The sequence below is a fragment of the Aedes albopictus genome, chromosome 1, assembly GCF_035046485.1.
Source record: "Aedes albopictus strain Foshan chromosome 1, AalbF5, whole genome shotgun sequence".
NCBI lineage: Eukaryota > Metazoa > Arthropoda > Insecta > Diptera > Culicidae > Aedes > Aedes albopictus.
The window spans coordinates 264,782,521-264,810,514 of NC_085136.1; the positions used below are offsets into that span (position 1 = coordinate 264,782,521).

Genomic DNA, 27,994 nt, shown 5'->3' on the forward strand with positions numbered 1-27,994 from the left:
AATCTAGATTGAGTTTAAATAACGGCGAAAGTAACATGAGAGAATTATCTTCATCGACTCTCTCTTCTGCAAATTAAAGTGACAAGATGCAAGTATGGTTGCACTTTTTGGTCATAAATCGCTAGGTTGCAATACAATCTAGCGTTTAAATGTAAAAAAGTTCGATTGAATTTGCATCTTGTCACTTAATTTGCAGAAGAGAGAGTCGATGAAGAGAACTCTCTCATGTTACTTTCGCCCTTATTAAACTCAATCTAGAAATGTTTTCATTCCCAAATAGGAGTCGTGAAACGAGTAGAATCTTATTAGCGTGCTTCCGTTTGAAATATTTCACTAAGGTTAACAACCAGATGTCGCTCTCAGCATTCTCGCGCCGGCCATCTGGCACACTGAGATAAATGTGCGAAATAAACCATTTCTGTCCACTAATCAAATTATCAAAAAAATGTATCATTTTTGTTTTAAACAGGTCAAAATTTCAAAATTGGAGCAAACATGAGCCATACTCTGGCTATACTCATCATTTTTATTATCGTTGATGAGTAATAGCGAAGATAGTCTATCACGGTGACTTTACAGAATCGGAAATACATAAACCAGTGCAGAGCCAGAAAACCAATCTTGCCACTACCGAGCCGCAAAGTTCTTTAGTTAAAACCAACACAAACCACAAACCATTTGGATGTCGTTTTCTTATTATCTACCTAGCTCAAACAAAAGGGTGAATCCTCCAAAGAGGATTTCAAAACCATTTGATTGATTGTCATTTTCGGAACAAGTGTAACTCGTAACTATTTGATTTTTTTGTGGATTTGGCACCAAATCGATGGTCGGAAACGTAACATCAACTTCCGCTGCAGTTCCCGTACGTCAATTTGACGGAAGCTGTGCGCTGTGTGGATCATTACATGATCTGTGTAACTTTTGACGTTTTGATTGTCGTATAGAAACAGCAGTGGGAGATAATGCCTACAATTTCGCATTCAATTCGGTGTCAATACCACCATATTTTAACTATTGCATGTGTACTACAGATAATACCGAAAAAGAATTTACCACAAATAAGTAAAAAAAAACAAACAGTAATAGTGAACGAAAATTCTATAATAAGCTCAGCCAGAAGTGTAGAAACATACTGAACCAGCACAGCCGAAATAGAAAAGAAAATTCAAATCAATAATAATTTCAACAATAGTGCCAGAAAACTTTTTAAATATTACAATTTCAACAGATACAATCTTGTTTTCGATTGCAATAATGTGAATGATAATTTTAAAAGCAACCACAATTGGTGACCGTAAACCGTAAACAAAGAAAAACTATAAGGAAAATTTACAATAGCCAAAGCCCCAGATGCCTGGGGTCGTTAATGCGGATATCAGCTCACAACCGAGATAGGAAACTGAAACAAATCAAATTTAGCCGTACACACAAACTGAGAAAACAAAAACACAAGTAAAATTAAAATAAATACATTTATCCTTTTCCGACATTAGGTGTGAGTATGAGAGCAAGTGTGACAGTGCGAGTGACTGAATGAGACTATTGCGCGGGTGGAAAGACCGCAACTACATAAGGTGTAGTATTAAGCAACCATTTTAGTGTTAAACGAATCATTTTTAGGGTATATCTTAACGATTTTAATATACCGAATGTCATGCAAGTGTAAAACGTTTTAAAATAACTGAACCACCTGTAACCGCTTAAGAGTACAGGACAACCGATACCGTTCATCCACTCTGTATATTGACTATCCTACAAACAAGTCCAAACGAAGAAGATGAAGATGAAAAAATGAAAACACACCGCCATGGATGGCAACGCAGAACAATGACGCAGAAGCAGTAAAGTTTCATGAAATTTTCGACAAATATACCATAACAGCAAACAGATTCAACAATTATAACCCAGAAAAAAAACATAGATTGCAACACACAGAAAACAAAACACCGTCAAACAAGTTTAACCGATTAAGCATCTAACTACCATCGCCACACCACCAAACAGAAACTGACAGAGAGCAAACAACAGCAAACAATGGGTTTTTGTTCAGAGCAGCATTTGTCAGTCGATCAATTGTATAGAGAGCAACAGCCAAAACCGATCAATAGCAATGTGTAAATGTGACCCTTTCCCATGGACGTATCCAAGTGGCCCCCTCCGCGTGGTGCTAAAGGATATTGTAAAAAGTTTCCCACCTAAGTGTGAAACGTTTTTTTTTCTTTCAGTTTGATTTGTACAACACCAACCACGCGTATGTAAACATAAAGTACAGCCAAGCATTCCACAACAATATGGGGCTTTTGTTTGTTCCAGAGGGACGTCAGCTCGAGCCATTGCAGGGTTCTGCCGCAAACTCCCACCGAAGGATTAGCGTCGTTTCTCTCGGCTTGAGCAAGCTGAACAACAAGCGCACTATCGAAGATTTGGGAGGAGGCGAGCGGATCGAACCCTGCTGATCGTGGCAAGTCGCAGTTGACGGTCAGCCTATCTGGTAAGAGTTCGATGATTCGAACAAGCAACAACAATGACACATGAGAGTGAAGCAACAAACATCACTTAGTAGCTATAAGAATCTATCGAATGGAAGTAGTCATTTTCCCGCCACATAGCCATAGGAGCTTCCACTAAAGTATTGAATCTCGAGGCTTTGGGTTTAATTCTTCTGGTAACTCCGGGGCACCTACTACAAGAGAGAACCAGAAGGCAGACGCCTGGAGTCTGGAGATCATGCTAAGGTAGAAACGTTCCACAAACAGCTAGATTGACAGTTCAATCTACTACTCTACCGTCACTGTTAGCCAATCTGGAAAGAGCGAAACGATCGTTCAACTAAAAAAACGAAGAAGTATCACTTGAACAACAACAGCGTGTCAAAACCGAACAGAGAAACCAGAGAAACCAACAAACCAAGCAGCAGAAACAGTTGTAAAAATGTATAAAAACATGTTATGCCCACACTTTGGAACCAAACAATAAAGAAAAATCAACACACAAGCCACTGAGCGGTGAAAAGCACACCGCGTGGCGCAAAACTATGTTTTAGGTGATCAATCTTTGAAATTTAGTTCAATTTAACATTACTCAATGGAATAATTTCAACGAACGAATCCCTCGATAAGCAAAAACAAGATTATTATGTAAACACAAAACATGCAGAACGTCTTGACCAGTTAGGTAAACAAAAGCAGACTTAACTCGAATCGAAGCAAAACTAAAAGCACATAAAATCATACAATCTGCTGATTTGAAGTGTTACAGTTGCGTTTGACAGTTTCAATATTTTTATCTACTTTTCGTGGAATCTAAAATCTACCTCAAATTATTATATATTTTAAAAATGGAAACAAAAATAAAGACAAAAACGTGAAAAACATGTGAAATTAAGCAAAAAGTTAGAAATCAACCTATTGAACAAAAGTATATGAACTATTTTTAAAAGCGTATTAGGAAAACAAGAAAAAAAACAAGCGAAATCTCTCGAAAAAAAAAACAAACACGGCAAACCCAGTTCAGAATGAAGTTTGACAGTTTTCTAAGCTCTGATTTCTCGGTAGAAGCACTTGAGTTCGTTCATCATCATCAACCAACAAAGTTTGAGTTTGACGATCAGTTCTGTCTTGAATTAATCCATACTAAAAACCAAACCACAATTCCTCCTTTTGCGTTCGAGGGGTCCCTGACTCTCCGGCCAAAGGAGCTGTATAAAATGAACATAAACACACGAACAAAAGCTCAACTACTACACAGTCGGTTCAACGAGAAGATAAAGTTCGATTCTTTTGCAGAGAAGCACGTGACACATCTCTTAGTTCAGTGGGCAATTACGAAGAAGCGACATTTTGGCGATCCAAAGCCGCAGTTCACTTTCAGGAGATATTTTCTTTCATTAAAATCAAACAGAAAACAAAGTGTCACACCAGAAAAACAAGTAACATCGAAAGCATAAAAGTTTCTGTTCTTAACCCTTGGGATTAGATTCATTCAAGCCGTCCTAGGCATCATCGTTGAACTGACTGCATTTTAATTTTTGATAACAAGATAACAAAAGTAAATAAGTCAGTTATAACACTGCAAAATAGATGCCAGCCATGGCCAACAGGTTATTTTCCGTTCCCACACAAAAACAAACCAAACAAACAAAAAACACAATAGCAAACGGATCAGCGGAAGTCACCGTTGGACGGCGGCTTCCGCTTTTTGTTGAGTTTTTAAACCGAAATCCAGATAACGAGTACTTTCCGTTGCGGAACATCCATGACCAGGCCCTACCGAAGGGCCGTAGAGCAATAGAGAATGTTTCGGTTTTTGAGTGAAATGATTAATACGTCAAAGAACCTAAGTTGACCCATAACGACGTACCGGAAGCCCTCGTGGGTGCTCCGGAACGTGGCCATTTTTCGTCGCATTTCAACGTACAAAAGTGTCGTTCTTTTTGCGTTAGGAAACGAATTTAGTTTGTACTAATGATTTTCCAGTTTTTCGCTCTAGTTATAGGTCATGATGAGTAAAAATCATATTTACTTATAGGAATTAAAATTAATAATAAACACATTAGGATTAAACAAAGCTATAGAGAGAATTATAATGATCCAAACGCAAAAAAAAGAAAAACTATCATCTAACATCGCCCGCAAGTCTCGAATCAAGTGGCGTTCCCGGACTGCACAGTAGAAATCCAGCGTTCGGCTTCCAAATGCCTCTGATTTGGAAACAAAAACTTATCCAAGAAAAATGCAAAAGGGCAAATCCAAAGCAATACACTACATAAACGCACCACTCAACCAGATTTGCCTACCACCGTCAGCACTGTTCAGCACTGCCATCTGCTGGAGGAAAATGGAACGAGCTGAGTTTCACTGTGCAGTCACATCCGCTCGGCTATCTCGCCTTAGTCAACACCTTCAACCAGTTGACGAACTGATGGCGCAGTATGACTACAGCACGGGCTCAGCTCCACTTGAATTGATCTAATGTTGGTGAGAACAGTTTTTTGGTTTTCTAGCTTACTACACCAAGCAGAGATAAAAACAAATACAACACAACAAACCACATACAGAAAATGAATTAAAGCAGATTGAAATATTAACACAAAACATCAGCAAGTTAGAATCGGTCTTATTAATGGGTGTACTGAACGTTTTTGTTTAAAACTTATTTTGCAACTATACCAAATCACAAAAAAAAGAATTGTGACCGGTAATAAAAGCAGTACGAAGATATCGAACAACTAGAACAACAATTAACTCAAAAAAGATCGAGCAAGAGCATAGAGCAGATCAACCAACAGGCTCACATTCAACCACTTAAATGTTTGATTTTGACTTGAGTTTTTGGTACGGTGTCGGAGGATTCCTGATAGCAACATTCTCCGTTTGAATTCGGAGAAATTGCTACCCTAAAACCCTGCCACCAATCCAGCTTTTCCGAAGTTTAACAATCAAACCAGTAAAAAGTAAACCAGATTCAGACGAAACTTTTGGCCATATTTTGGAAACAATTAAGAAATATAGATAACGAATGTTTACCGGACGTTTTTAACGAATGCCAGTGCCGCTTCGAAGCGTTGGCATTCTTCAAACTTTGGTTCGCGGGCAAACGTTGATTTGAGGTTTAACAGATTTAGTTCAAATTTACACACACAAATGCACACACACATGTTTAAAAGGTTTAATAAATGAGACTCAACGAGGAAGCGAGTTAAACAACACTCAGACAAAATGATAACAAGTCAACATCAGAAGTGAATGAAGATATGTGAAAACGATAAACCAAGATCTTTAGAAAGAGAAAAATGCAGAAAACAAGAACATTCCTGATTATTTCTATAAGGGTGCTTACAAAAATTCAGTCGTTTGCGAAAAAGGCAAATGAAAATGATAAAAATGTTACGAATAGGCTGTCAAAATTAACGTTTGAATGGATCACAATTAGTTATTTAAAATACTTGTCGGCAAAATTTGAACAAATCTGAGACATGTGAAATTCGGTAAAATTTTGGGTTCTGACCAAAGAGGAGCATTTTTGATAAAACAAAAACTTTTCCAGTTAAAAATCTCCAACAAAGCTCCTCCATTTGTGTTCGAGGTCAGAACCAAACGAAATTTTCAAAATACATCGAAAACGAAACACCAATAGCATCACTTTGTGAAATGATTTGGAATTGATTAATTTACTCCTGAGTTACAGATTCCAGTGCAAGCAACAACAGCAAACGACAGAAAAATAGAGAATAGAGAAGGTAATTCAAAAAACATTCCAGCGCAATAACAATAACACGCTGCTAAGGGAAGTAAACAGTTTGGTTCACAATCGATAATTTTTCGGAACTTTTGGAGACAATTCTTTCGACTTTGTGTTTTCCAACCAAAAAACGATACGAAAGGACAAAAAAGCAAAAACTAAAGTAAAAAACACGTTCTCGGCAATGTTTGGGATACCCGGTCTAAAAATATCACGAAAAAAGTACAAGCTTATTTGAAGCACCTTCGCGCCTTATCTTAACAAAAAAAAATGAAGAGACAGTAAGAAGCAGCAGAAGCAAAAAACGTAAATAAGAGTAAATTATTAAAACTAAAATGAAATGGAGAACACATACCCTTAAACCAATTTTGGGGAAACAAAACTAAGGATAAAAAAAGAACAAACAAACAACAGTTGTGTGTAATTTTTACCAAAATCTGCCTTAAATTATATTTTCTTATATACAAAAAGAAATGAAAAATGAAAAACACGAAAACAAAAAATCACAAATTGTGACTAAGCGAAAACACATTATCAATGTAATTAATTAAAAAACAAAAATCCTACTAGTGTGATGATTTGTGGTACGGGACGGCAAACAGAAACACAAAGCAAAAGCAAATCGAATTCAGTGAGAAATCTTTCGAATTATGATGTTGTTCGATACTTTTCAAATGATCTTTCGGTTCGGAAATGTTCACTTTCGCCATTTGAATTTTTGGAAAATTTACTTTAAGTTCCTTTTTGAGTTCTATTCGTGGATTTATCGAAAAACAAAATAAACTTTGGAGTGGACAAAAGTGGAAAAATGAAAAGTAAAATTTTTTGCGTGTCACATCATTAATCCAACAACAACAGAATTCTGGAAATGGGATTTCAACCAGTGGAAAAATGGGTAAATTATCTAGCAAGACCATGAAAGTTGTAAGGATGAACGAGACTTCACCGAGATTCATCTGCATCTGCGTTTTTAGTACTCACAGACACAGAACACATTCATGAAAGCACACGTGTTGCCATGGGCACCTGCGAGTGCCTGTGGAGACAAAACAGGAAACCGGAAAACTAAATCATAACTAACAATGCAATGCGTAGTTTTCTTTTTTGACGAAGGAAGACGTGAATGAATAGTGAAAAAGAAGTCATAAAAAATTAATTTTTTGTTTAAGTCGTAAAATAGGAGTAAATAGACTAAAACGAGAAGAGGCTAGGAGGAAATATTCACAGAAAAAATGAGAAAACATCACAAAAGGGGCAAAACTGCGAGTATCAAAACAGAAGAACGAAGAGGAAACACACACACTAACACTTTCACTAACAATCAAGATCTTTTAAAAGAGATAGATTAACAAAGGGGGAAAGTCACCGAAAGCCGTGACGAAAACCTACAGAAACGAAGAAAATAGTAGCACTGAGAATGCTAGGAATACAACCAAACAGAAACACAGAACCGTAAAAAACTGGAAAGTTTTTTATAAATGTGGGATGTAGTATATGTAAAATTGTTGGAAGCCAAACCATACACACAGATAGACAGAGAGAAAAGGAGGAAATAAAGAGAGAGAGAAACGGAGGACAAACTTTCTTGAGAATTATTATGACTAAAATGCTAAAAGACAAAAAAGATATAATTAAAAATACAAAAAAAAATCAACTGTAATTTATTCCCAAGAAACAAAACAACCAAAAATAACAAATTTCAAAAAAGAAGAAAAATATAGTCATGGTAGCGGTTATTTCTAAAAAGTAAACAAACGAACAAACTTTTCGCGAACAGGTTGAGGAAAGCAACCAAACCATTCGGCAAACCGGCAGATCTTTGTATTTACCAAAGCACGGCTTGACCGCGGTTCCGCTCGGGAGGACCCGTATCGCCCGAGCGCCGTGGCCGGCCGGAAGAGACATTTTAGTTTGTACACATCCTTGGTTAGAAAACAGGTTTTCGGTTAGTTATTGAGACGGGTGCCCGGTCCGTGCGTCGGACCGGACGCCCGTTTGTCTACAGTTTACTGAACAATAGAAGCACACGCACACTTACACACACACATACAAAAATGCATTCCGATGCGACCGATCTCACACATTGGACGAGAAATAATGTTTGAGATGTTTATGATTTACAGGATACCATATCAATCGGAACAATACGACTTTACTGTTGAAGAGGCTCGGGAAGGGCCGGGTTTTTCCTCCATCTGTGATTGGGCGGATTGCGCGTCCCATTCGAGCCCCTCCGATGTGAAGCGGAAACGTGTTTTTATCGTTATCGATTCAGTTGGGCCCTCGCTAGAAGAGCCGTTCGTTCGCCATTTAGTTTACATCTCGTTTTCAACTCGCGCACACTCAAACAGAAACAACACATGGGGTTAAAAACCACAGTTCATATTTGAAGGTTGGATTAGTTTTCGAAAAATGATTGTGAAACAATAATCGATTGGGCGATTCCACAAATGATTCGTATTTGATTTTGGCGCGAAAAAGTGCGGATTAAAATTTTGGTACCGAGGATGTAGGAAACTCGCCTTGGTAAGAATTGGAAATTTTTCTTCAAAATTCAAAATTTCCCGAACGCTGTCAAAATTTTTCGAACAAATTGAATGACAATCGGGTCCGGACGGAAGGTGGTCTTGTTGTAGATTGACGTTGGGATAGAAGGTGGGGAGCAGAATCACTCGGAGCCAGAACAGAAATGCTGTAAATTGTTTAGGCTAAAACTAATTTCTACAAAAATAATGTGACTTTGAAAACACTTATCCGAGAGAAAACATCGTTTTCTGTGGAGTGTTTCAAAAATTTCGGAAAGTTTTCTTGATTTTTACGAGAAAAACATGTGAAATCTAAATCTATGGACTACCAGTGTCAACTAAAAAACAGAAAGCTTTTGCAGTTGGCACAGTGATGCAAATTCTGTTTGAAAATATTGTTTGTTGGTCTTATACAGAACGTTCATCAAATCACCAAGCAACTCTGTTGTGAATGTTTCCACCATAGAAGACAGCGAAGCCAAAACCTACTGATAATTGCTTCCGCATGTTAACCACATCACTGTTCCGTTGAACACTCTCAGTACAGAAATTTATAGCCTATCATTATCATTCTTGTCGTTGTCTCAAACCGCGTCGGAGTACGCAACGAATTCACCACGAGTTCACCTCCACGAAATTCTCAATCCGTGTGCGTCGTTCCCAATAGGTAGCGCAACAATTGCTTCATGTAACCCCGATAATTGCTATTGATTTAAGATATTCAACGTTGAACACAATTCTGGCCTGGTGCGACATTCACCATGTAACCAATCGTTTCCATGTACATATAGTTGAGGTGTTTTCTCCGTCTCCTCACCGCTTTCTTTGGCAGTCGGAATTCCATCGGCAACGCCGCTGGCTTACAATATTCCATGCCGACTCTCCTGTGAATACGGAGTAACTCGTTGGAACCATCTGTTTCCAACCTTCTTAACACTTAGTTGAGCTCGGCTAATTTTCATTCTTTTGCCGAGATCCGCACAGCTGAATGGTCGGCAACCTGAATTTAACTAAAATGTCGGCAAAAAATCAATTTTATTCATAGTAGCACCTATGGGTGCCGCTGACATCAAACTTCAAACATCAATTGTTTAGCCGAGATTCAGCAAATGAACTTTAACCGAGATTTGCACAGCCGATCTCGGCATTCTGTTTCAAGTGTGTACACATTTAAAAAATATTCACGGGCTCGGCTTTCCGCGCACAGCCGACTAGTCAGCAAACTCAAAAACTGATATCTCAGTTAAAACTGTATTTGTTAGCTGATTCTCAGCAAAACAGTTGCCGAACCTCAGTAATTAACTGTCAAAGTTGCTGAGATCTCGATTATGTTGTTGTTTGCCGAGCACTCGGCTGTGCGGATCTCGGCGAAAGTTCGAGATAATGCTGAAAACCTGGCATTTCAAATAAGTGTGTAGAAAACAACAGTGAAATCACTTGACATAATACGGGACCGCACGATGAAGACGATTGCTCCACCAAAGCTCCACTCCTCAATGAGGCAGCATCACACTGACGAGCTCGTAATGATGTTTGATAGGCGAAGGACATACAAGAGGAATGTCATTTATCTTTGTTTCCACACCACACCTTCTTTGAAGATTTTCCAAGTTTGCACCTTGAGTGATCCACTATACGCGATTCTGTATATTTCTCAGTTGACAACCGCTCTTCGTGCGCGACGGACGTCTTTTGTAACGCATTGTCTCGTAGCTCTACTTGCATCGATGCAAGATGGCACAATTCAGAAAAAACACGTTGGTAGTGGATTTCGGTGTCTTGCCAAATCGACCCGCTTTGGAGAAAGTGGAGGAGTTCCTCAAGCATTATATCAAACTTGATATGGCTGATGTAAGGAGCATTCAGATTCACAACATTAAAAACTGCTTGTTCATCGAGATGAACTATCCTGGAGTAGCCCCGCGGCTACAAAAGCTTCATCACTTGCGACACTGCTTTGTAGTAGAAGGAGTAAAATATTACATCCCGGTATACGTGGATGGCCCTACAACGACGGTGAGGATTCACGATCTTCCACCTCAAATGTGCAACGATACCATCGCCGACCACTTGCAGCAATACGGGAGAGTAATCTCTATCTACAATGAAGTGTGGAAGAATTTCTTCTCGGGAGTACCGAACGGTGTGCGTGTTGTCCGGATGAGGTTGGATAAACCGATACCGTCGCACATCGTTGTGAACAACCACAGCACGTACGTCAGCTACCCTAACAATAGCGATAAGTCAGTATCCCAGAGAACAAAACAGCAGCAACAAAAACCATCATCCAGCTCGGCTAAGGTGCAGAAGCAGTGCGATTCAGTTGAACCTGCAGCGGTTAGACCTGATAGTGACGGCGGCGATGATGACGATGACGAAAACAACGACTCCAATAACGAATGTGAGAACGGAAAGGATGATACCCCGGAGACTGATTCTGCGAAGCGGCGGTTGTCAACCGAGTCAACCAATGGAACGGAAGATGAAAATATAGCCAAGCGATCATGCAATGAAAGTGCTCCGAATTCCGATTCGACGTGGAAAGTTATCACAAGATCGAAGAAGAAAATGATGTTATAGTTACAATTGTATTTGAAATAATCCGACGCGAATGCACTTTAGGTGTAAAGTGTCTTTAATAAATAATAATAATAATAATGTATATTTCTCTCGATGCACCTGCAGAGAATGCTTTCGACCTGCCATAGGCCATACATCTAGATCTTAGTTGTTAGACGCTTCTTCACGAGGTTCTTCAGCGTACGATGAGACAAATAGCAGCAGAAATAGCTGTGATTCGTCTCCTTCTCTCATGTATAGATAGCGATCTTTTTCGCTACGCCGAAATTGAAGCATTATTGTCAACTCATGGAGGCCATACAGTGCTTGATTTAGTCAATAAACAATCCCCTTGCTTCCATCATCGCTCTCTGGTAGCGTCATGTAGATGTCTTCTCGTAGATTCCAGTTCCAAAACGTTGTTTTACCATCCCCCTGGTGAACTTCAAAGCGCTTCTCTTCTGCAACAGTTAAAACCAGTCGCATGTTTCCAGCCTTATCATCGATGCATACGAGTCACTGTAGTTATATTCGATCCTATTTAAGAATCCACGTGAGTCTGGCCGTCGAAACTACTAACCACGTTTCATGCAAAATCTCGCACGATACTGACTTACTTCCTTCTGGAACCTTGCACAAGGTCTGTTTTGTTGTTTTCCTGATGTCCGGAATGTTTCCCGAAACTCTTCACGAAGTTCATCACACTTGGAGCATCTCATATCGCAGTGGCATAAAGTGCAAATGGCATCTCATCGCACTTCCGGCCTAGCTTCCGACTACTATGACCACGCTCAGGTTGCTCAGGTTTTGCTAAACTAGAATGACATCCCGATGCTTCTTCAATGTTCTGACGATCCTGTCGCTTCATCGCAATCCTCATACGGCTCGAACGTTATGTTCAGTTCGTTCTGATGAACATCGGTAATCTCGCTGTTATTGTCGGGCCGTCACCAAACCGGACGTCGCACAATAAAGTCGCGACGTTTTTGAATCATGTCAAAAAAGTGCGCATCCTTCCCGTTGTTCTCAGCAACACTGCGAAACAGTTGCGACGGTTGTAGACCAAGAAAATGGCAATTTTTGATTGAATGTCTGTTGTGATTCCAACCGGATAGACAATATCAGAATCGGTATCAGGCTTCGCTGATTTGTTTACAAAAATTGCAATGTGCGTTCATATGGAACCATGACGCGGATTTTTCTTAGTGTAGCTGAGTAAGCGCCTCCTCTCCATTGTGAAATATTTCACCAAACACGGGCAAAATAACCAAAACAAAGAAACGAACGACTACGAGCTTTCGGCACATTTTGATAACTTCAAGTTCAAAACACCTCATCAGATTCAAATTTCGGCATACAACACTGCCGTGTGTAGCATAGTTGTCCCATGTTCTATGGGAATCCCTATTAACTTGGGACAACTATGCCGCACACGGCAGAACATGAAATTGGCGTGGAGAATACGTTAGGCAAAACTAAGTTGTGATATACTCGAATTTTGCCGAGTAGATTGTTTTGGGAGTGTCAAATTCGAAGCGTTTGTGTTCTAGCCCATCTAGCATACTGGGAAATACTGTGGCTCAGATGGATAAAACAATCTTTTGATTATGCACTGAAAAAAGGGACATGGTAATTCTGACTGTATCGAGGGTGAAATTAAAACACTTTTACTACTTGATTTTGGTAGACCATACTTTTTGCTTGAATCTACCATGTGCGGGGTTCAATTTACTATGTTGCTTTATGTTTACATTTCATAGTGTTTTTGAATCAAATTTTGTGCTTAACTTTACTATGCGCATGGTACACTGCATAGTATGCTAGACCATGGTAATATTGTTTCAATTACTATGCGCGTAGTTCAACGGTAGTGTCTTCTGTTTTGTTTACAATGAAAAAAAATGCAGGGAAAAATTATTATTTGTTTAACTTTATTTATTTTAAAAATAAACATAATTAACAAAATACACAGTTTCTGGATGTGGACGAAAATTCTGCGTGGAATCGGGTGACGATGTTCCGAATGTAGGCTGCTGCCGCGGATGAAGTACCGGCAGAGAAAAAAGCTTATCCGAGGGGATGATTGATGAAACGACCTCTCGGGAATCGGTGCAGGAGCTGGCGATTTGCATGATTTTAGGTCAGCGTCGTGTACTTCGGGCTGGTGGACTCGGTGATCGCTTCGGAGGTTGTATGGAAGATGGAGGGACCGTTTAATCGGAATCGTTTGAGCTGGCGGGAAAGGCATGCCGTCCATGTCCGAATAGTCTATCGCGGAAGCGGTTTTCTAGCGTAGGGGTTTTTGGAGGTGACTCCACCGGACGGTAGTTCTGCTTCGCTGGTTGGAATCGCCAAAGGAGCCGAAACTTGGAGCTTGGAGGCGCAGTGTTGCTTCTTGGAAGCCGGATTTTTTTCAAACGGTTGTCGTTGTTGTATGTGTTGGTGTTGTGACCCACAAAGGTATGGATGGATGGATGGAATGGATGGAATGGAATGGATGGAAATTACAGCGTCCGTTCGCTCGTTGCAACGTTTTTAAGTTGCAAGTCCGCTAATTTCTAAATTTGACAAATATTTGCAACTAAAAGGCAATCAAGTGTCAAATATGTACTGTCAGTCATGCTGTCAGTGCATTTTGATGCACTTTAGTGTCAAAGTGACGTTGCAATTAGCGAATGGCATTCGCTCGTTGCAATGTAAATATGTCGCAACGAGTGAACAGCCGCTGTATCTGCAAAAATGCCAATATATTTCTGTGTTTTTCTACATAGCAGTTGGGAAAACTTGAAAACTTTGTAAAATTGTGATGAGATGCTGTTATCATCGCACATTTCAATTTTTTTAATTTGACATTGAGCTGTCGATGATTTTTTCTTGAGTGAAAATGTTTTCCAGAAACACGCATTTGTATACAATACATATGCCGTTCTCTTCGCATGGTGACCCAAGAAACAGAACCAGTAGAACAACAGTTTCTTGAGCTAAAATTTACTTAAGGGTGCTTTGTTCCACTCTTGTACAGCAAAAATGTTTGTTGGGGAGCTAGTACAGGATTCCTCAGATACCTCTCGAGCAGTAATGCATGCATGAATACGGTGAATGTAATGCAAGATACGATGTTATCTATGAAGCATTATCAGCTTGATTGACTTAATCAAGACATTTTGCTTTTTCAAACAAAGCAAAGCACTTTGGGATAAATAAATGACTCAAGCTTATATACTCTTCTGTTTTCATCTTAAGCTTCGTGTAAAAAAGGGAGTTTCAAAGTTGTTCAGAGAGGATTTATAATGAAACTTTAGATTTATTTAACACAATCTACTTACCTCAGAAGTTCAAGATTCTAACACATCATCACCTCAACTGCAACAAGTCTACCACCGGACCCAACCAATTCCGCTTTTGATTACAGGGAGCACTTTTGGCACTTTTTTCGGACGTTTTACACGGTAGACAAGGAAACGTCATTCAAGTTGTATTCGGATCAACAATGTAATGTGCAACAAAAACACCACCGTGAATTCAAACCCAGAAGTGGTGCAGCAAACCAAACTACTTGTCTATTGGTGATTGAAAAAAAGTGAAAAAAAGCGTGATTCAACAGCATGGCACAGCGTGACACACACACACTCTTCATGATCATTTTGACGAAATAACAGCTTCAATGTGAAGGAGCAGCTCATGAACAGCAAACATAAAAAAAATACCAAAAAATAAGTGAAGACGAAAGAAGCCACAACACACTCAAACCAACCAGGTTCAGTTGCGATCGTACACCACACAAACAGCCGGGCATTCTCAAAACTGAAATAGCCACAAGTTTTTTATCTCTGACACAATCCAAAACCGTTCTTGCAATAGACACAATGAAGGCAACCAAAAGAAATAAAACCAAAACAATGTTTAGACTTTTGAGTTCCATTAACGATGGCCACTGCACACGGTCATCAACCATTTGGCACGAGCGCGCGCGCGTTTTTTCGGCACAAACAATCGCAAGCATTTGGCAGCAAAAAAATTGCAATAGCAACACACCACCATCCATGAGTCGAAATTCATCGTCGGCAAAAAAACAACAAAATTACGAAACGTCAAAATTTTCAAAAAAAAGTAAAGTTTTTACAACCGAAACACGGCAAACACACACTCTTGGGCCACAACGTCCGATCTAAAGTGCCTTCAAGAAAAATAATAATAAAAATATAAAATGTTGATTTTTACAAAATGAAAAGTAAATAAATAAGTTTTATATACAAAAAAAGAGAATAAAAAATAAATAAAAAACGGGCCCTTTAATAGACTTCTCGCCCCACTAAAATGCACGACTGTTTGTGGGCGATCCGGTGTTGTTTTTCTGAGTTGTTAAGTAAACAATTACCACCACCACCAACACAGCAGCGAAATCAGCAAAACAAAAAAGTAACAGTGAAACACACAGAACAACTGCATGCAATAGTAAAAACCGGATTTTTCAGTTTCTCACACATACACACACCCATAGCAAACAATAGCAGCAAAACCGACGAAAAGACGAAAGGTGACGAAAATGGAAAACTTTAGAAATAACACGACGTATGCACTATGTCAATCTAAAAAAATCTAAAAAAAATTACATTTAAGAACACATTATATAAAAAAAACAGAAATCCAAAATTATATTGTTACGTACTAAGTAAACGTGAACGCAGAGAAAACTGGACGAGACAGTCACAGCAAAAAGTATCAAAACACTCCAGAAGTTTGTCATTTACGTAACACCCGGACCGGAAAACAAGCTCTAGTGGCGAAAAAAATAAGCCCCCAGTGGCAGCCGCAGAACTGAACGAAGCCGTTATCTAATTCAGAGACAGAAAGGCCAAGTAATTCTTTCAAATATATAAATACCGAAAAAAGCAGTCAAGAAGTGAGTAGCAAGTAGTATTCAATAAAGAAAACAAAATAATGCATACTAAAAGAGATGAGAAAATATTCAACCTACGAACACACTCACACACACGAATCTAATGAAATATTGTAAGCAAACTACCAATTCTACTATCCATTTGTAATCTGGTGAAAGCTGATTAGTTTCGCCCCTTTTGGACCGGCGATTGGCAGGGCTTGTCTCGTACATGCGAGGCGCCACTCACTGCTCCCGGTCCCGTATGATTTCTCTTTAAACGAATGCATACATATGTTCCTGTTTAAAGTCCCCTTACCCGCATTATCCAAACAAACAAAAAACTACTAAATAGCAGAAAAGGAAAAACCAACACACACGCAATCGCACCTAAGGCAGTAAAACCATGAAAGACAAAACGGGGTTTTCAAGCAGAGAAGCAAAGAAAAACAGCAGAGTCAATGAAAAATCAGTGATCAGCATTGCTCGTCTACCACCACGTCACACTGAAGAAAACTAAAATAGAAAATAACACACACAAACACATTCAAACAACAACCAGCAAAACAAAAAGAGAAAAATTTCCAAAAACTTATTGCAAAGTAATCGAAAAATAACAATGCGGATGAAGCAAGAAAACTAAATGTTCATAGCAGATGATGAGCACAAGCAGAAGGCAGCAAGCATGACTGTAACAGCAGAAATTTTAACCAGAAACCTTGCATGAAAAATCACTAACTTTTAAGTACTCTTATTATAATTCCAATAAACCAGAAAAATAAAAACAAAACCAGGAAGAGAAACCTGCAGATAGCATTAACACACACGCAAGCCTGCGCTTGCGGGCGTGAGATAGGCAAAAGAACACGTTTTGTTTTGTACACGACAGGCATTTTGTTAGTGGCTTTGATTTGATTGACTCTGAATCGCATCAGTTACCGTAAGTACGTGAAATGGCACCCGGGTGCCCAAGGAGGGCATCCGGTTGCATCTTCTTTATGTTTCTAGCAATCTTAGTTCAAATTTTGTATAAAATAAAACGCAGCAAACGGAAAGACAGCACAGAAACCTTGTATCCACCTAGTGAGCGAGAGTCAACTTGCCCCCTCCTGGGGGGAGGGAAGTTGGCTGCATTTTGTTGAATTCTTATTTGTTGATTGTTTCAGTTACTAGTACTACCATGTAGGGAAGTGAACCGAATCCGGATGAAAGATTTTTGTTTTTGTGTTAAGATTGGATCCAGTATCAAACAGACACACACATACAGACACATGTATTGAAGAATCGTCAATTTACTTAACAGAAGAGGAAGACCCACTGTACGACAGATAGCGAGGTGGACGAGAGGAAAGACAACTGCATTCATCAAAAGAAACAAATGCTACTTAATAATTATCGAATCAAATTGTAATTGAAACAACTTTAATGTGAAGAAAATAACTAGGTTTTTATTTAAAAGAAAAAAAAATGGTGAAACACAAAATATTGCAGAAGCAGCAACAGCAAATCCAGTAATTATTCGAAACTACAACTATAAAAATAAACTAAACAAGAAGAAAATGCAAACCCGTGCTCGGCCCAGTGAGATTTTGGACGGGCGCTATCAGCGTTGAGCCAGTAACTATCTTTAGTAGCGTTTAGGGAGTGACACTTTTTGGAGACAAGATTCGTAGCCAGGCAGGGAGGTGCACTAAACTGTTGTGCAGTGTTGCAAATGTTCGTTTTTCAAAAAAAAATACTTTAGGACGCAGCCAAATCAAAGCGCTGCTTTTCAGTCAAAATTTCCATTCGAAATTGAAAAAAAATGTCGATTTTTCGGCCCAAATGAAGCACCTCGCCCTGCCGCTGCATTGGATTGGAGCGTGATTCGCACGCGTTGAAACGGAAACGTGGATCAGAGCTGGATTTTTTGATGATTCCTATAAATGGCTCAGACGGCTGTTGATCGCCCGGACACTCGGTCTGCGGTCGGGACAACGGGTACTAATTATTTTTTGTAACCTAATTTTAATCACACACACAATCACACACACGCATATGTATTTATTCTCTATTTAATGAAACCAAAAAAAACATAATGAAAAGAAACAAATGAAATAAACACGCAGACACAAACAGTAAATAGTATCAAATAATCAGAAGTATTCAAAAATTATTTCTCAGCAAAGGAAAATCCTACAGCAAAACCAACAGCAGTAACTACACAAGAGAAGATGGCATCAAACATCAATACCTAAATGGAAACCAACAAAAACCAAGCAAGTGAAGCATTATTTCAATTGACACGTAAAATATGCTTTTATTGTGAAACAACTACAAAAACAGAAAAAAATACAACAACAGGCAACCAAAAACATAACCAACCAAATGCGAAAAGATTCAACTACTCTGATTTAATATGTGCACTCAGAATCACATACTTTTCCATTTTGTTCAACAATCTCAATCGGACAATTCGAATTTTGGCACACGATTTTGGCGCAATGTGTAAAAAAGAAACAAATTGGAAACCGGAAATCAAATCTGTAGCCAGTCACGTGAACTCACGTCGGCTTAACCACTATCCCAAAGCATCTCCAACAAGGACTGAGAGACGCTAAACTGCAGGCGAGTACTGCTACAGAGGACAAATTGCAAAACCGTGATTGATTCAAAACATGAGATAAACCAACGGCAAAATATTTTCGGTACTACTTGGGAGTTTTGAGTTCTATTTTTTTGATATGTAACCACCACAATTGTTTTTCATAGAAAGTTTTGTGAGAGATAACAAGGCAGAAGCGAAGATAAAAACACACAAACACAACAACACGTAAAATGCGCGTGATTCCCACGGCAGTCGAGAACGAACGGTTTGGAAATGGTCAAGCGTTTCGACGACTGTAGCCCCACCAAACCATCACCATCGGTACTCAGATGTTGGCTTGACGTCGAAACGCTTCCAGCAACTGTGACACAATGGTAAAAGTAATAACCAACAAAATACGAAAAAACAGACACTAATCCCACAAACAGCAAATATTTATACTATGTACGACAAACAATAGACCAGCAGAGGTACCCATCGCTGCCAAAACTGCCACCACCGACGCCACTACTGTGCGAAAGGGGGCAAACGCTTGAGAATTCCTGTTCTAGAGGAAGGATCCTGGAAGGGCTGTTTGGGCTTTTGACACGTGGCGATGGGTACACATTTCTCAATGATTTCTTTGATTTTTTATCGACTCCAACACATGTGAAGGGAACGGCGGACGGGCGAGGGCGGTCCCGCAGAATCCCACCCACAGGATTCTGAAGGACCGGGACAGACGAGGCAGACGAGCAAATTTGGAGTTAAAATGTAAATACTTAACACATGTTTATTTACCGATTTTCATTTTTACAGAACCGATAATACACACGCAAAACTTCCCCGGATGCAGGATTTTTCTCGCCGGGGAAATATATTTTTAAGTTGAAATAGGATAAAGTACCTAAAAATATTTGAAGAAAAAAAAAATGCAGCAGAAAAATAGCAGCAAAAAAATCTTAAAAAACCACACTTAAAACAGTATGAAAACAATGTAGTTGAAAATCTTTTGCGAGAGAAAAAATAAAAACAGAGGAAACATTTGTGCCAAAATTTTTGAACGAAGCTAAAACTCGAAACCCAAAAAAAACAACAGTAAAATGCTGGTAATAATGACACGCTTACGAGCAAAATTGGTTTTTGTTTTGTCAAACCCAACACTTTTTGGCAGAAGCTCATCTTGTAAGAGAATTTGATTTGTTTTAATTAGGTTTTCAATACTAACCATTCTGGAAACAAGCAAGAGTTGTTAACGGCTTGCATGTTTCCTTGATTATTTTTATTATCTTGAGAACAAAATGGAAATCTAGAAAGCAAACAACAAAATCAAACAAACGATCTACATTAAAATCAAAGCAAATGTGTAAGAACAATTTTGGCGATTTTTCAATGCTCTTCAAAGTCAGTTAATTTCTTCAGGTTCAGTTTTCGTATTGAACAAGCAAGCAAAATAATCCAATCGGAAACATTTTACATTCTAATATGTGTCGAATCTATCGTATCAATTAAAAAATCTCATGCAAAACATCTTTGCAGCATAAAATTTGAATCACTTTTTTACACATACACACAAACACACAGCAGACAACAAAAATTACAGTAATAATCAGTCATTGAAAAAAAAATGTGAAAAACAAAATCTCACGATGTGTATTTAACCAACAGCCATAGCCAACAAGTATACAGAACAGGAAGGAACCATTCTAGAAACAGTTAGACAACAGCAAACCAGCATCAGCATCAGCAATCAACAATAACTGAATCAATTGAGGAAACAGTTTAACTCTATATAGTTGTTATAGAAGAACTATAATACCAATTGACCACCATCGCAAATATAAACAAACAGGGAAACGGTTGAAAATAAAACTCAAACACAGAAAACAACAATAGCAAACGGTTAATTTTGTGCAACTCCAGCTCATATAAACGCCGGCGAGTGGTGTTCCGTGTCCGTGACTCCCGGCTGCCTGCCACAGCGACATACCTACAATGTTCGTCCGCGAGGCCCAAGATCGCCGCCAGCTCGCCGGGGAACGAGATGCACGCACTACTTTTTGGGTCGGCTGTGGTCGAGGTTGTGCTATAGTGCTATAGTGTTGAATCGTGGTGGGTGGGTGGCTTTATGCTGTGATCAGTTCCGGATACGTAAATACTTAGAATAAAACTGCGTTGGAAGAAATAATTCATTGATTTTGGCCGGTGTCGAATGCCCATTGTGCCATCCGTTTGGCAAAACGCTTGAGCTTGACTGTGCAACATGACGTATAGATGGCGTGAGGTCATGTGCGGAAGGTCAGTGGCCAAAGCAGCGATGCCAGTTGAGCGGTAAGGGCACAGAGAGCAGACATCCAAATCTGATCTGCGTTTAGGGACGATTCAAATATGACGTCCATCATTTTTCGGGGATTTTAGACCCCCCCTCCCCCCTCTGTCACGCTTTTTCGTATACCTAACATATGGAGTGTCACACTTTCTCAGACCCCCCCTCCCCCCTAAATGATGGACGTCATATTTGAATGACCCCTTACTGTGAAGAATATTGGGCTCTACCCCATTTGGCATAATGCCGTTTGGCATAATACGAAGATCAGCCTTCTTGGTAAGAATGTGCATAATCCTTGTTATGCCAAATGGCCATTATGCCAAATAGCTTTTATGCCAAATGGCATTATGCCAGATGGTGTTATGCCAAATGGGGTAGAGCCGAATATTGAGCTTTTCCAGAACTTTTAGCATTTCAACGAGTTTCTCTCTGATCTCTAGGTTGCAAACGTTGAAAAGTTTTGTGATGCCTATCTTGCATTCTTCTAAAATAATTTTAGATGATAATGGATATTTGAAACATTTCTGGCGGACAATTGAATGAACTTTCAAAACTTCAGGGATAGTTTTAACTAATTTGTTTTCAGAAATCAACAACAAGGTATCCGCCTCCTGACACGTCTTTCCCAGTGTTACGTACTCTGCACTCATAGTCCTGATGCCTGCTCGACCAGGCAGCTCCTCTTACGCAGGCTTGTCCGCACTGAGTGCATGAAAATTCTGCTCTTTTGATTTACACCACCAAAACCATCGTATCTATGGAATCTTCCTATCTCACCTGATAGAAGGATGTCTGAATATCCTAAATGTCATTTTGAACTGTCAAAAAATTGCACCGTAGTGTCACACTGTGCGCGCAAAGAGAATTTCACCCGGGTGAATTCACCCCAGTGAATTTCTCTTTGCACGCTCAGTGCGGCACTGCGGTGCGATTTTTTGACAATTCGAAATGACATTTAGGATATTCAGACATCCTTCTATCAGGTAAGATAGGAAGATTGCATAAATATGATGGTTTTGGTGGTGTAAACCGAAAGAGCAGAATTTTCATGCGCTCAGTGCGGACAAGCCTGCTCTTACGAAGAAGAGAACAAATCCAGAGGTAGACTTTCTAGATCCCGGATCTCCAGCTACGTCAAATTTCAAAATCAAAGAGACGCAAAGATCGGACGCCATTACGGTTTCGCCTTTCCGTTAAAAGAACAATAGATGTTTTACTCGGATTTACCGAAAGGTCATATTGGCGACACCAACCCTCAACTACATTAAGAGCGCTTTGCATCAAGTCGATGCACATGCCGACTAACAATGTTAGGTAGTCGCTGGCAAAACCATAAGTAAAAAAACCGCTTTTATTAAGTTACCTCAATAGCGTATCTGCTACGAGATTCCACAAAAGTGGTGACAAGATTCCCCCTTGAGGGCATCTGCAAACACTCAATTTCTTAATCGCTGCTTGACGCACAGTCAAGAAGAGATGTCGGTTTTCGAGAATTTGGAGAATCCAATTGACTGCGTGCGGATTCTAATATGGCATCCAAAGGCACGTTGTCAAAAGCACTCTCGATATCTAAGTAAAAACTCAAGCAGGATTGATTTTGAGCTGATGCCTTCTCGATGTCGTAAGCAACTTTGTGTAAAAGAGTCACAGTGCAGTGGACTTACCAGATTGGTAGCCATGATGGTTCACATGAGGAGGCACGTTGGCTAGATGAACATCACAGAGTGATGATCCACAATGCGTGCTAAGCATTTCAGAAAAAAGGTCAAACTGATAGGTCGGAAACTCTTTGCTTCTTCATACGACGCACGACCCACTTTCGGAATAAATTTTACAGTAATATCCCGCCAAGATTCGGGAATACACCCTGTAGCAAAAAAGCAAACAAGAAGTTTTTTTTTCTCAAACATGTGTGAAATAATCAATCCCCTTCAGCAGCAAAATAAGATAAATCCCATTTGCCCCAGGAGATTTGAAAGGATTTACTGCCCACTCAATCGACTCTTCAGTTATAATACTCCGAGCCGAAGCCAGAGAATCATAACAACAAGAAAAGACATCAGGTTACTACAAAGATGGGAAATGTGTACTGAATAAGCATTCCACAACTTCCTCATCAGAGGACGTGAAATCGCCATTTGGAAAACGAAGTTCCATCACTCGAAAATCCTGAGATTTCGCAAGGATTTTGTTCAGCCAAACAGGAAACATTTGTACAAAACTTTTTCTATTAAATTCGTTCATCAGACTGAAGAGCTTTCTGGTAGGCCGTGCGAGCCGACATGAAAGCCTCCGATCCACTCGAACGTTGTCTGATTCAACTTTTTCTACATTGTTTCCTGAGCTTGGCCAGATCAGACTTCCACCAAGGGGTTCCTCTTGTGGTCTTCACAGACCACAGAGGGCAAGCTTCCATGATTAAGGCCGTTGCAGTATCAACGGCATCATCTTAATAACTTGGAGGGTCAAGTGATGGTGTGAGTATCCATGAGATTTGGCCGCAACCAAATCAGTAAAGAGATCCCAGGGAGATGACCGGGGATTCCTGAAACGCAAAGTTTGCGAACTAACATTCAAGTGTTCAAAAAAAGATATAGCAATGGTCAGATGAAGATTCTTTATCTGACACATGCCAATTGATCAGCTCGTGATTAATTCTGCTAGAGCAAAGCGTTATGTCTCACATTTCCTCTCTAGCAGATATCATGAAGTTTCGGCGGTTGCCTAAGTAATCGAAGACATGTTCTACTGAAGTACTCCTTCAAACTGGGCCCTCTCAAGTTAATGTCGAGCTGCCCCAGATGATACGATGAGCATTGGTATCACTACCAACAATATTCGGGAGGCCTTTTGAAGTGCAGTATGCGATGACTTATTTGAAAGCATCCGTAGAGGATGGTTCATTATGCGATAAATAAACCGAACAATAGACGTATTTCCTGTTGAGGTATCCAACGGATACATCAATAGTGACAGCACATACATCTCTGGTGGTTAGTTCAGAGACGAGTGTAGCGATGATTGCGTTGTTGACAAGCACACAGGCTCGAGGCATGACACGCGAGTTTGCCATTTCATGTTCACTGAAAGTAGCAAACACAGGATTGAAAAGGTTTCCTGAACAGAAATTCCCCTTACGAAAGAAAGGTTCTTGGACTAAGGCCACTTGGGCTGTACCATTCAGCATAATTCTGTAAAGATTGATCGTTGCTGTGCATATTAAACTGAACTACTTATCCTAACTGTAGTCACTACCCAAACTCTTTACAATGCCTCTAGAGCCGGCTTTCCAATATTAAAAATGTCATCAAGCCGAACGAAATCACGACAAACGAGGATGAAGCATTTTAGGTTGACACTTTGATGAAAATAAACTTAAAATCTGCGTAAAAATTTTCAAGTATTTCAAAATTTGAAATTATTGACAACCTTCTGGCGTTGGGGTTACCATCGGCAGCCATCTGTCTAGCTGGTACACGCCTTCCGGAAGTATCACTTTCCAGGGATCCCGAAATAGCGTTCGAATCCCACTCCTAGTCTACACCAACAGTTTATGTGATAGAAAATGAAAATGAAACAAAGTGTTCCATCGAATTCAGCAAGACTGGGATGGTAACTCTTTCGGGTGAAAGTTGACAGATTTCATATTGCACGAAATACATATTTTGGACTGCTTTGGCAACACTGCATCTGACATTTGAGATAATACACGGAAAATATTTGGAATAGGAAACTAAAACACGCAGCATAAAAATAAAACAAAATCTTTTAAAATTGTTCAAAATACTAACTATTGTTAAGTTTTTTTTCCGATTCAAGCTTTATCACATTGTGGAAATCCGTCGGAGTGTAATGGCTCTGTAAAGCCTGTGGGACTCCACTGTTCTGTGAACTCCGAATCGCGAAACCAAATCCACCGCAGCACGGCACAACCCGCACGGCCCCCAAAAGTTCGATACCACTCTCCGGTGTTTGACCTACTCAATACTGACAATAGACAGGATTACAATAGTGCGGCCGCAATTCAGGCAACAAAACCCGGAATCAAAATTGAAACTCACAACCACAGCATTATATATCAGCAACGATTCTCGGACGGTTTTTGATTTTTTCGGAAAAAAATTCGACATATGAAACAATAGCAGATATAAACTGGCAAAAAAGGGAAAAAAAACGCAAAAGAGAAGAGAGCGAGGAGAAGAAAAAATAAACCTTTTCGACAACTCAACTCAACATCGGCAATTTCGGAGACAAGTTTCGGTCAACAACAAACAAATATACATAGTTTCATCAACGGAAGTGTGTTTTGAGACAATTTCGTTACGTTCGAATGGATTTTTTTCGAGTTCAGTTGTTCTTCAGTTGTTAACGTGTATTGATTGAGTTTTATTGTCACTGTTTTAGTATTGAAGTGTTAATTTTTCAACAACCACAACAACAAGAAGATATGCAGAAATATTTAGAAAGAAGAGAGGAACATCTACAGCAACATCAACATCCAGACAAGAGTCAAAATCCGACGGTAGGAGCAAGAATAAAATTATGTTTTTGGAAATTTTTGACGAAGCGCAGTTTGAAAGGAAAACAAATCAAACCAAAAAATAGTCAGGCCACAAAAACATAGCAACAGAAAGCAACAATCATTCAGAGCAAAACAAAAACCATCACTTTATGAGTTCACTTTGGTTGATAGTTACGGAAAATGGTAGTAAAGTTAAGCAAAAACGAAAAAAAAAATCTTGACAACATCGTGGAACACTAAAAACAAAGGCGAGACAACAATTTCGAACCCAAAACAGAAACCTAAAATCTAGCGAAAATGATTGCGCGCGCAAAAAGAATTACTTTGAAGAGTAAAACCACTTCAGGCAGCAACAAAAAAGCGAAACAAAAAACGAGAAAAAGGTAAGACGACCAAAAACCAGAAAAAAGAAAACAAAATCCAACGTGGAACCATATTCATTTGGAAGAGCCAGTAGTTGCGCAGCCAGTGGTTCCCTGTAACGCCACGAAAGCACCCGGGAAACGAACGGAACGCCTTGTCCTAATCTTAGAACACTGGAAATCTGGTTAAATATGTAAAGCAAGAAAGATTATGTAAAAAAATAGCCGAAGCACTATCGCTGACGATGGAAACTGCAAGTACGATGGAAAAAGAGTATTTTTGTATCGATATTTTGTAATCGTTGGTGTATAATGGCTTTTCGAAGCGCCACCAAAATCCTAAATAAAAGTATCATATTGAGGCACACCTGGTATAGAAGAAATTTTTAGATAAAATAAATTGTGAAAACTTTGGCAAAAATATCCTAGTTTACGAAAACAAAAAAAAAAACATAAAAAAGATACATTAAGGCACACGATCCAACTGAAACGAAACTATTTTAATCATTGTACATACATCTAACCCTACTCGGCAAATAACCAAATCGAAGAAAAAACTACCAGAGGCGACGTTTCCCAGTGGCTTTCGACTTGGAGGGAACCCGGCGCACAATCGGAACCCTCTTCTCATTGTTGAGAAAATGGAGTAACGCGAAAACCGAATATTTCTATATATATTCTGAGTGATATTTATAGTTTGAAACCAGAGAAGAAAGTAAACCCAAAAGACAACCAAAAACGAGGATCAGTTTTTCAAGAAAACAAAAACTTGTCATGCGATCGATAGCTGTAAAACCCATGCGGAGACATTTCGGATACCATTCAGTCCCCCCCACCACACTGGAATGGGAAACCAGTGTGACCGGGACTTGTTAATTTTAAGCGAAAACCAAAAACTTAGAACGACTAAAAGTTTTTAAAGAGAACACAAAAAACGGCGAAGATAATAAATCGTCCGATAATTATGGCAGTATGGGAAAACGAACAAATATATCTTACGTTTTGAAATAACTTTTTCGTTTCTATTGCTAATTTAAGTGAAAGGTCTTATTGTAAAGTATAAACCAAAAAACACAAGAAAAACTACGACTAAAACTGAAAGTTAGAATAAAAAATAAATTTCGATCGGGAGAATCGTGGAAGTGAAGCAAAACCAAACAAACCGGAATCAGACAACACGAAAAGAAGATTTTGTTGAACAATGAAACGTTTAAACAATATATATAAATGAAAACGCATGAACATACGACACTTACGTTTGAGAATATTTTTTCTCAAAATTTCTATCAAAATTATAAATAAAATTTAAGAGGAAAACCAAGCGAGAAAAACTACTCACACAAAAGAAGCTAAAATTAAACCAAAAGAAACCTACAGAAAAAATGTAAAAAAGTAACGAAACTGTAATATAATGGTCGATTTCTAGAAGAAAAAATTAAACATAAAGCCCAAAATAAAAACACTAAAACATACCTAACAAGTGGTTGACGCACATTATAAAACCGTTTCAAAAAGAAGAACAACAAAGAACAGCAAATGAGAGCTGAATATGCAAAAAAAAGCTAAAATGCAGATATGAGCTGAGAAAAACGAAAACGAGAGATCAAATGCAACACGAAAAAAAGCAGATTAAAAAGAACAAACCTTAAGATCAACGAGCAACACACGAAGAATACGAAAAAAAGAAACCAAAACACAGAGAGAAAGAAACAAAACCATAAAATGCTGAGGAAAAATGTAAACTAGAACAACACATTGAGCGAAACTAGAGAAAGAGAGAAAGCAAGAGCTACCAGAAAATACACACTCACACACACATGGCAAAAAGCGATAAAAAATCACATAATGGAAAAAAATCTACATTTTGCATAAACAACAAAAAGTATATTTATGCTTATTATTTTATCTCTGTAACAAAGCGTGTCATTGTCCATACATGTTATTAGAAGTTTCAACTGTTTGGTGTAATAAAAATTAATAATAATGAATAAAGAAAATAAAATTATTAA

General features: G+C 39.0%; 1 protein-coding gene across 1 annotated transcript; it reads left to right on the plus strand.

The window, feature by feature from the left end:
* Positions 1-150: 150 nt before the first annotated feature.
* Positions 151-27,994, plus strand: LOC134285614 (uncharacterized). Its single transcript, XM_062846729.1, has one exon. It carries the CDS (start codon positions 10,503-10,505, stop codon positions 11,346-11,348), a length of 846 nt encoding a protein of 281 aa, XP_062702713.1. The 5' UTR covers positions 151-10,502; the 3' UTR covers positions 11,349-27,994.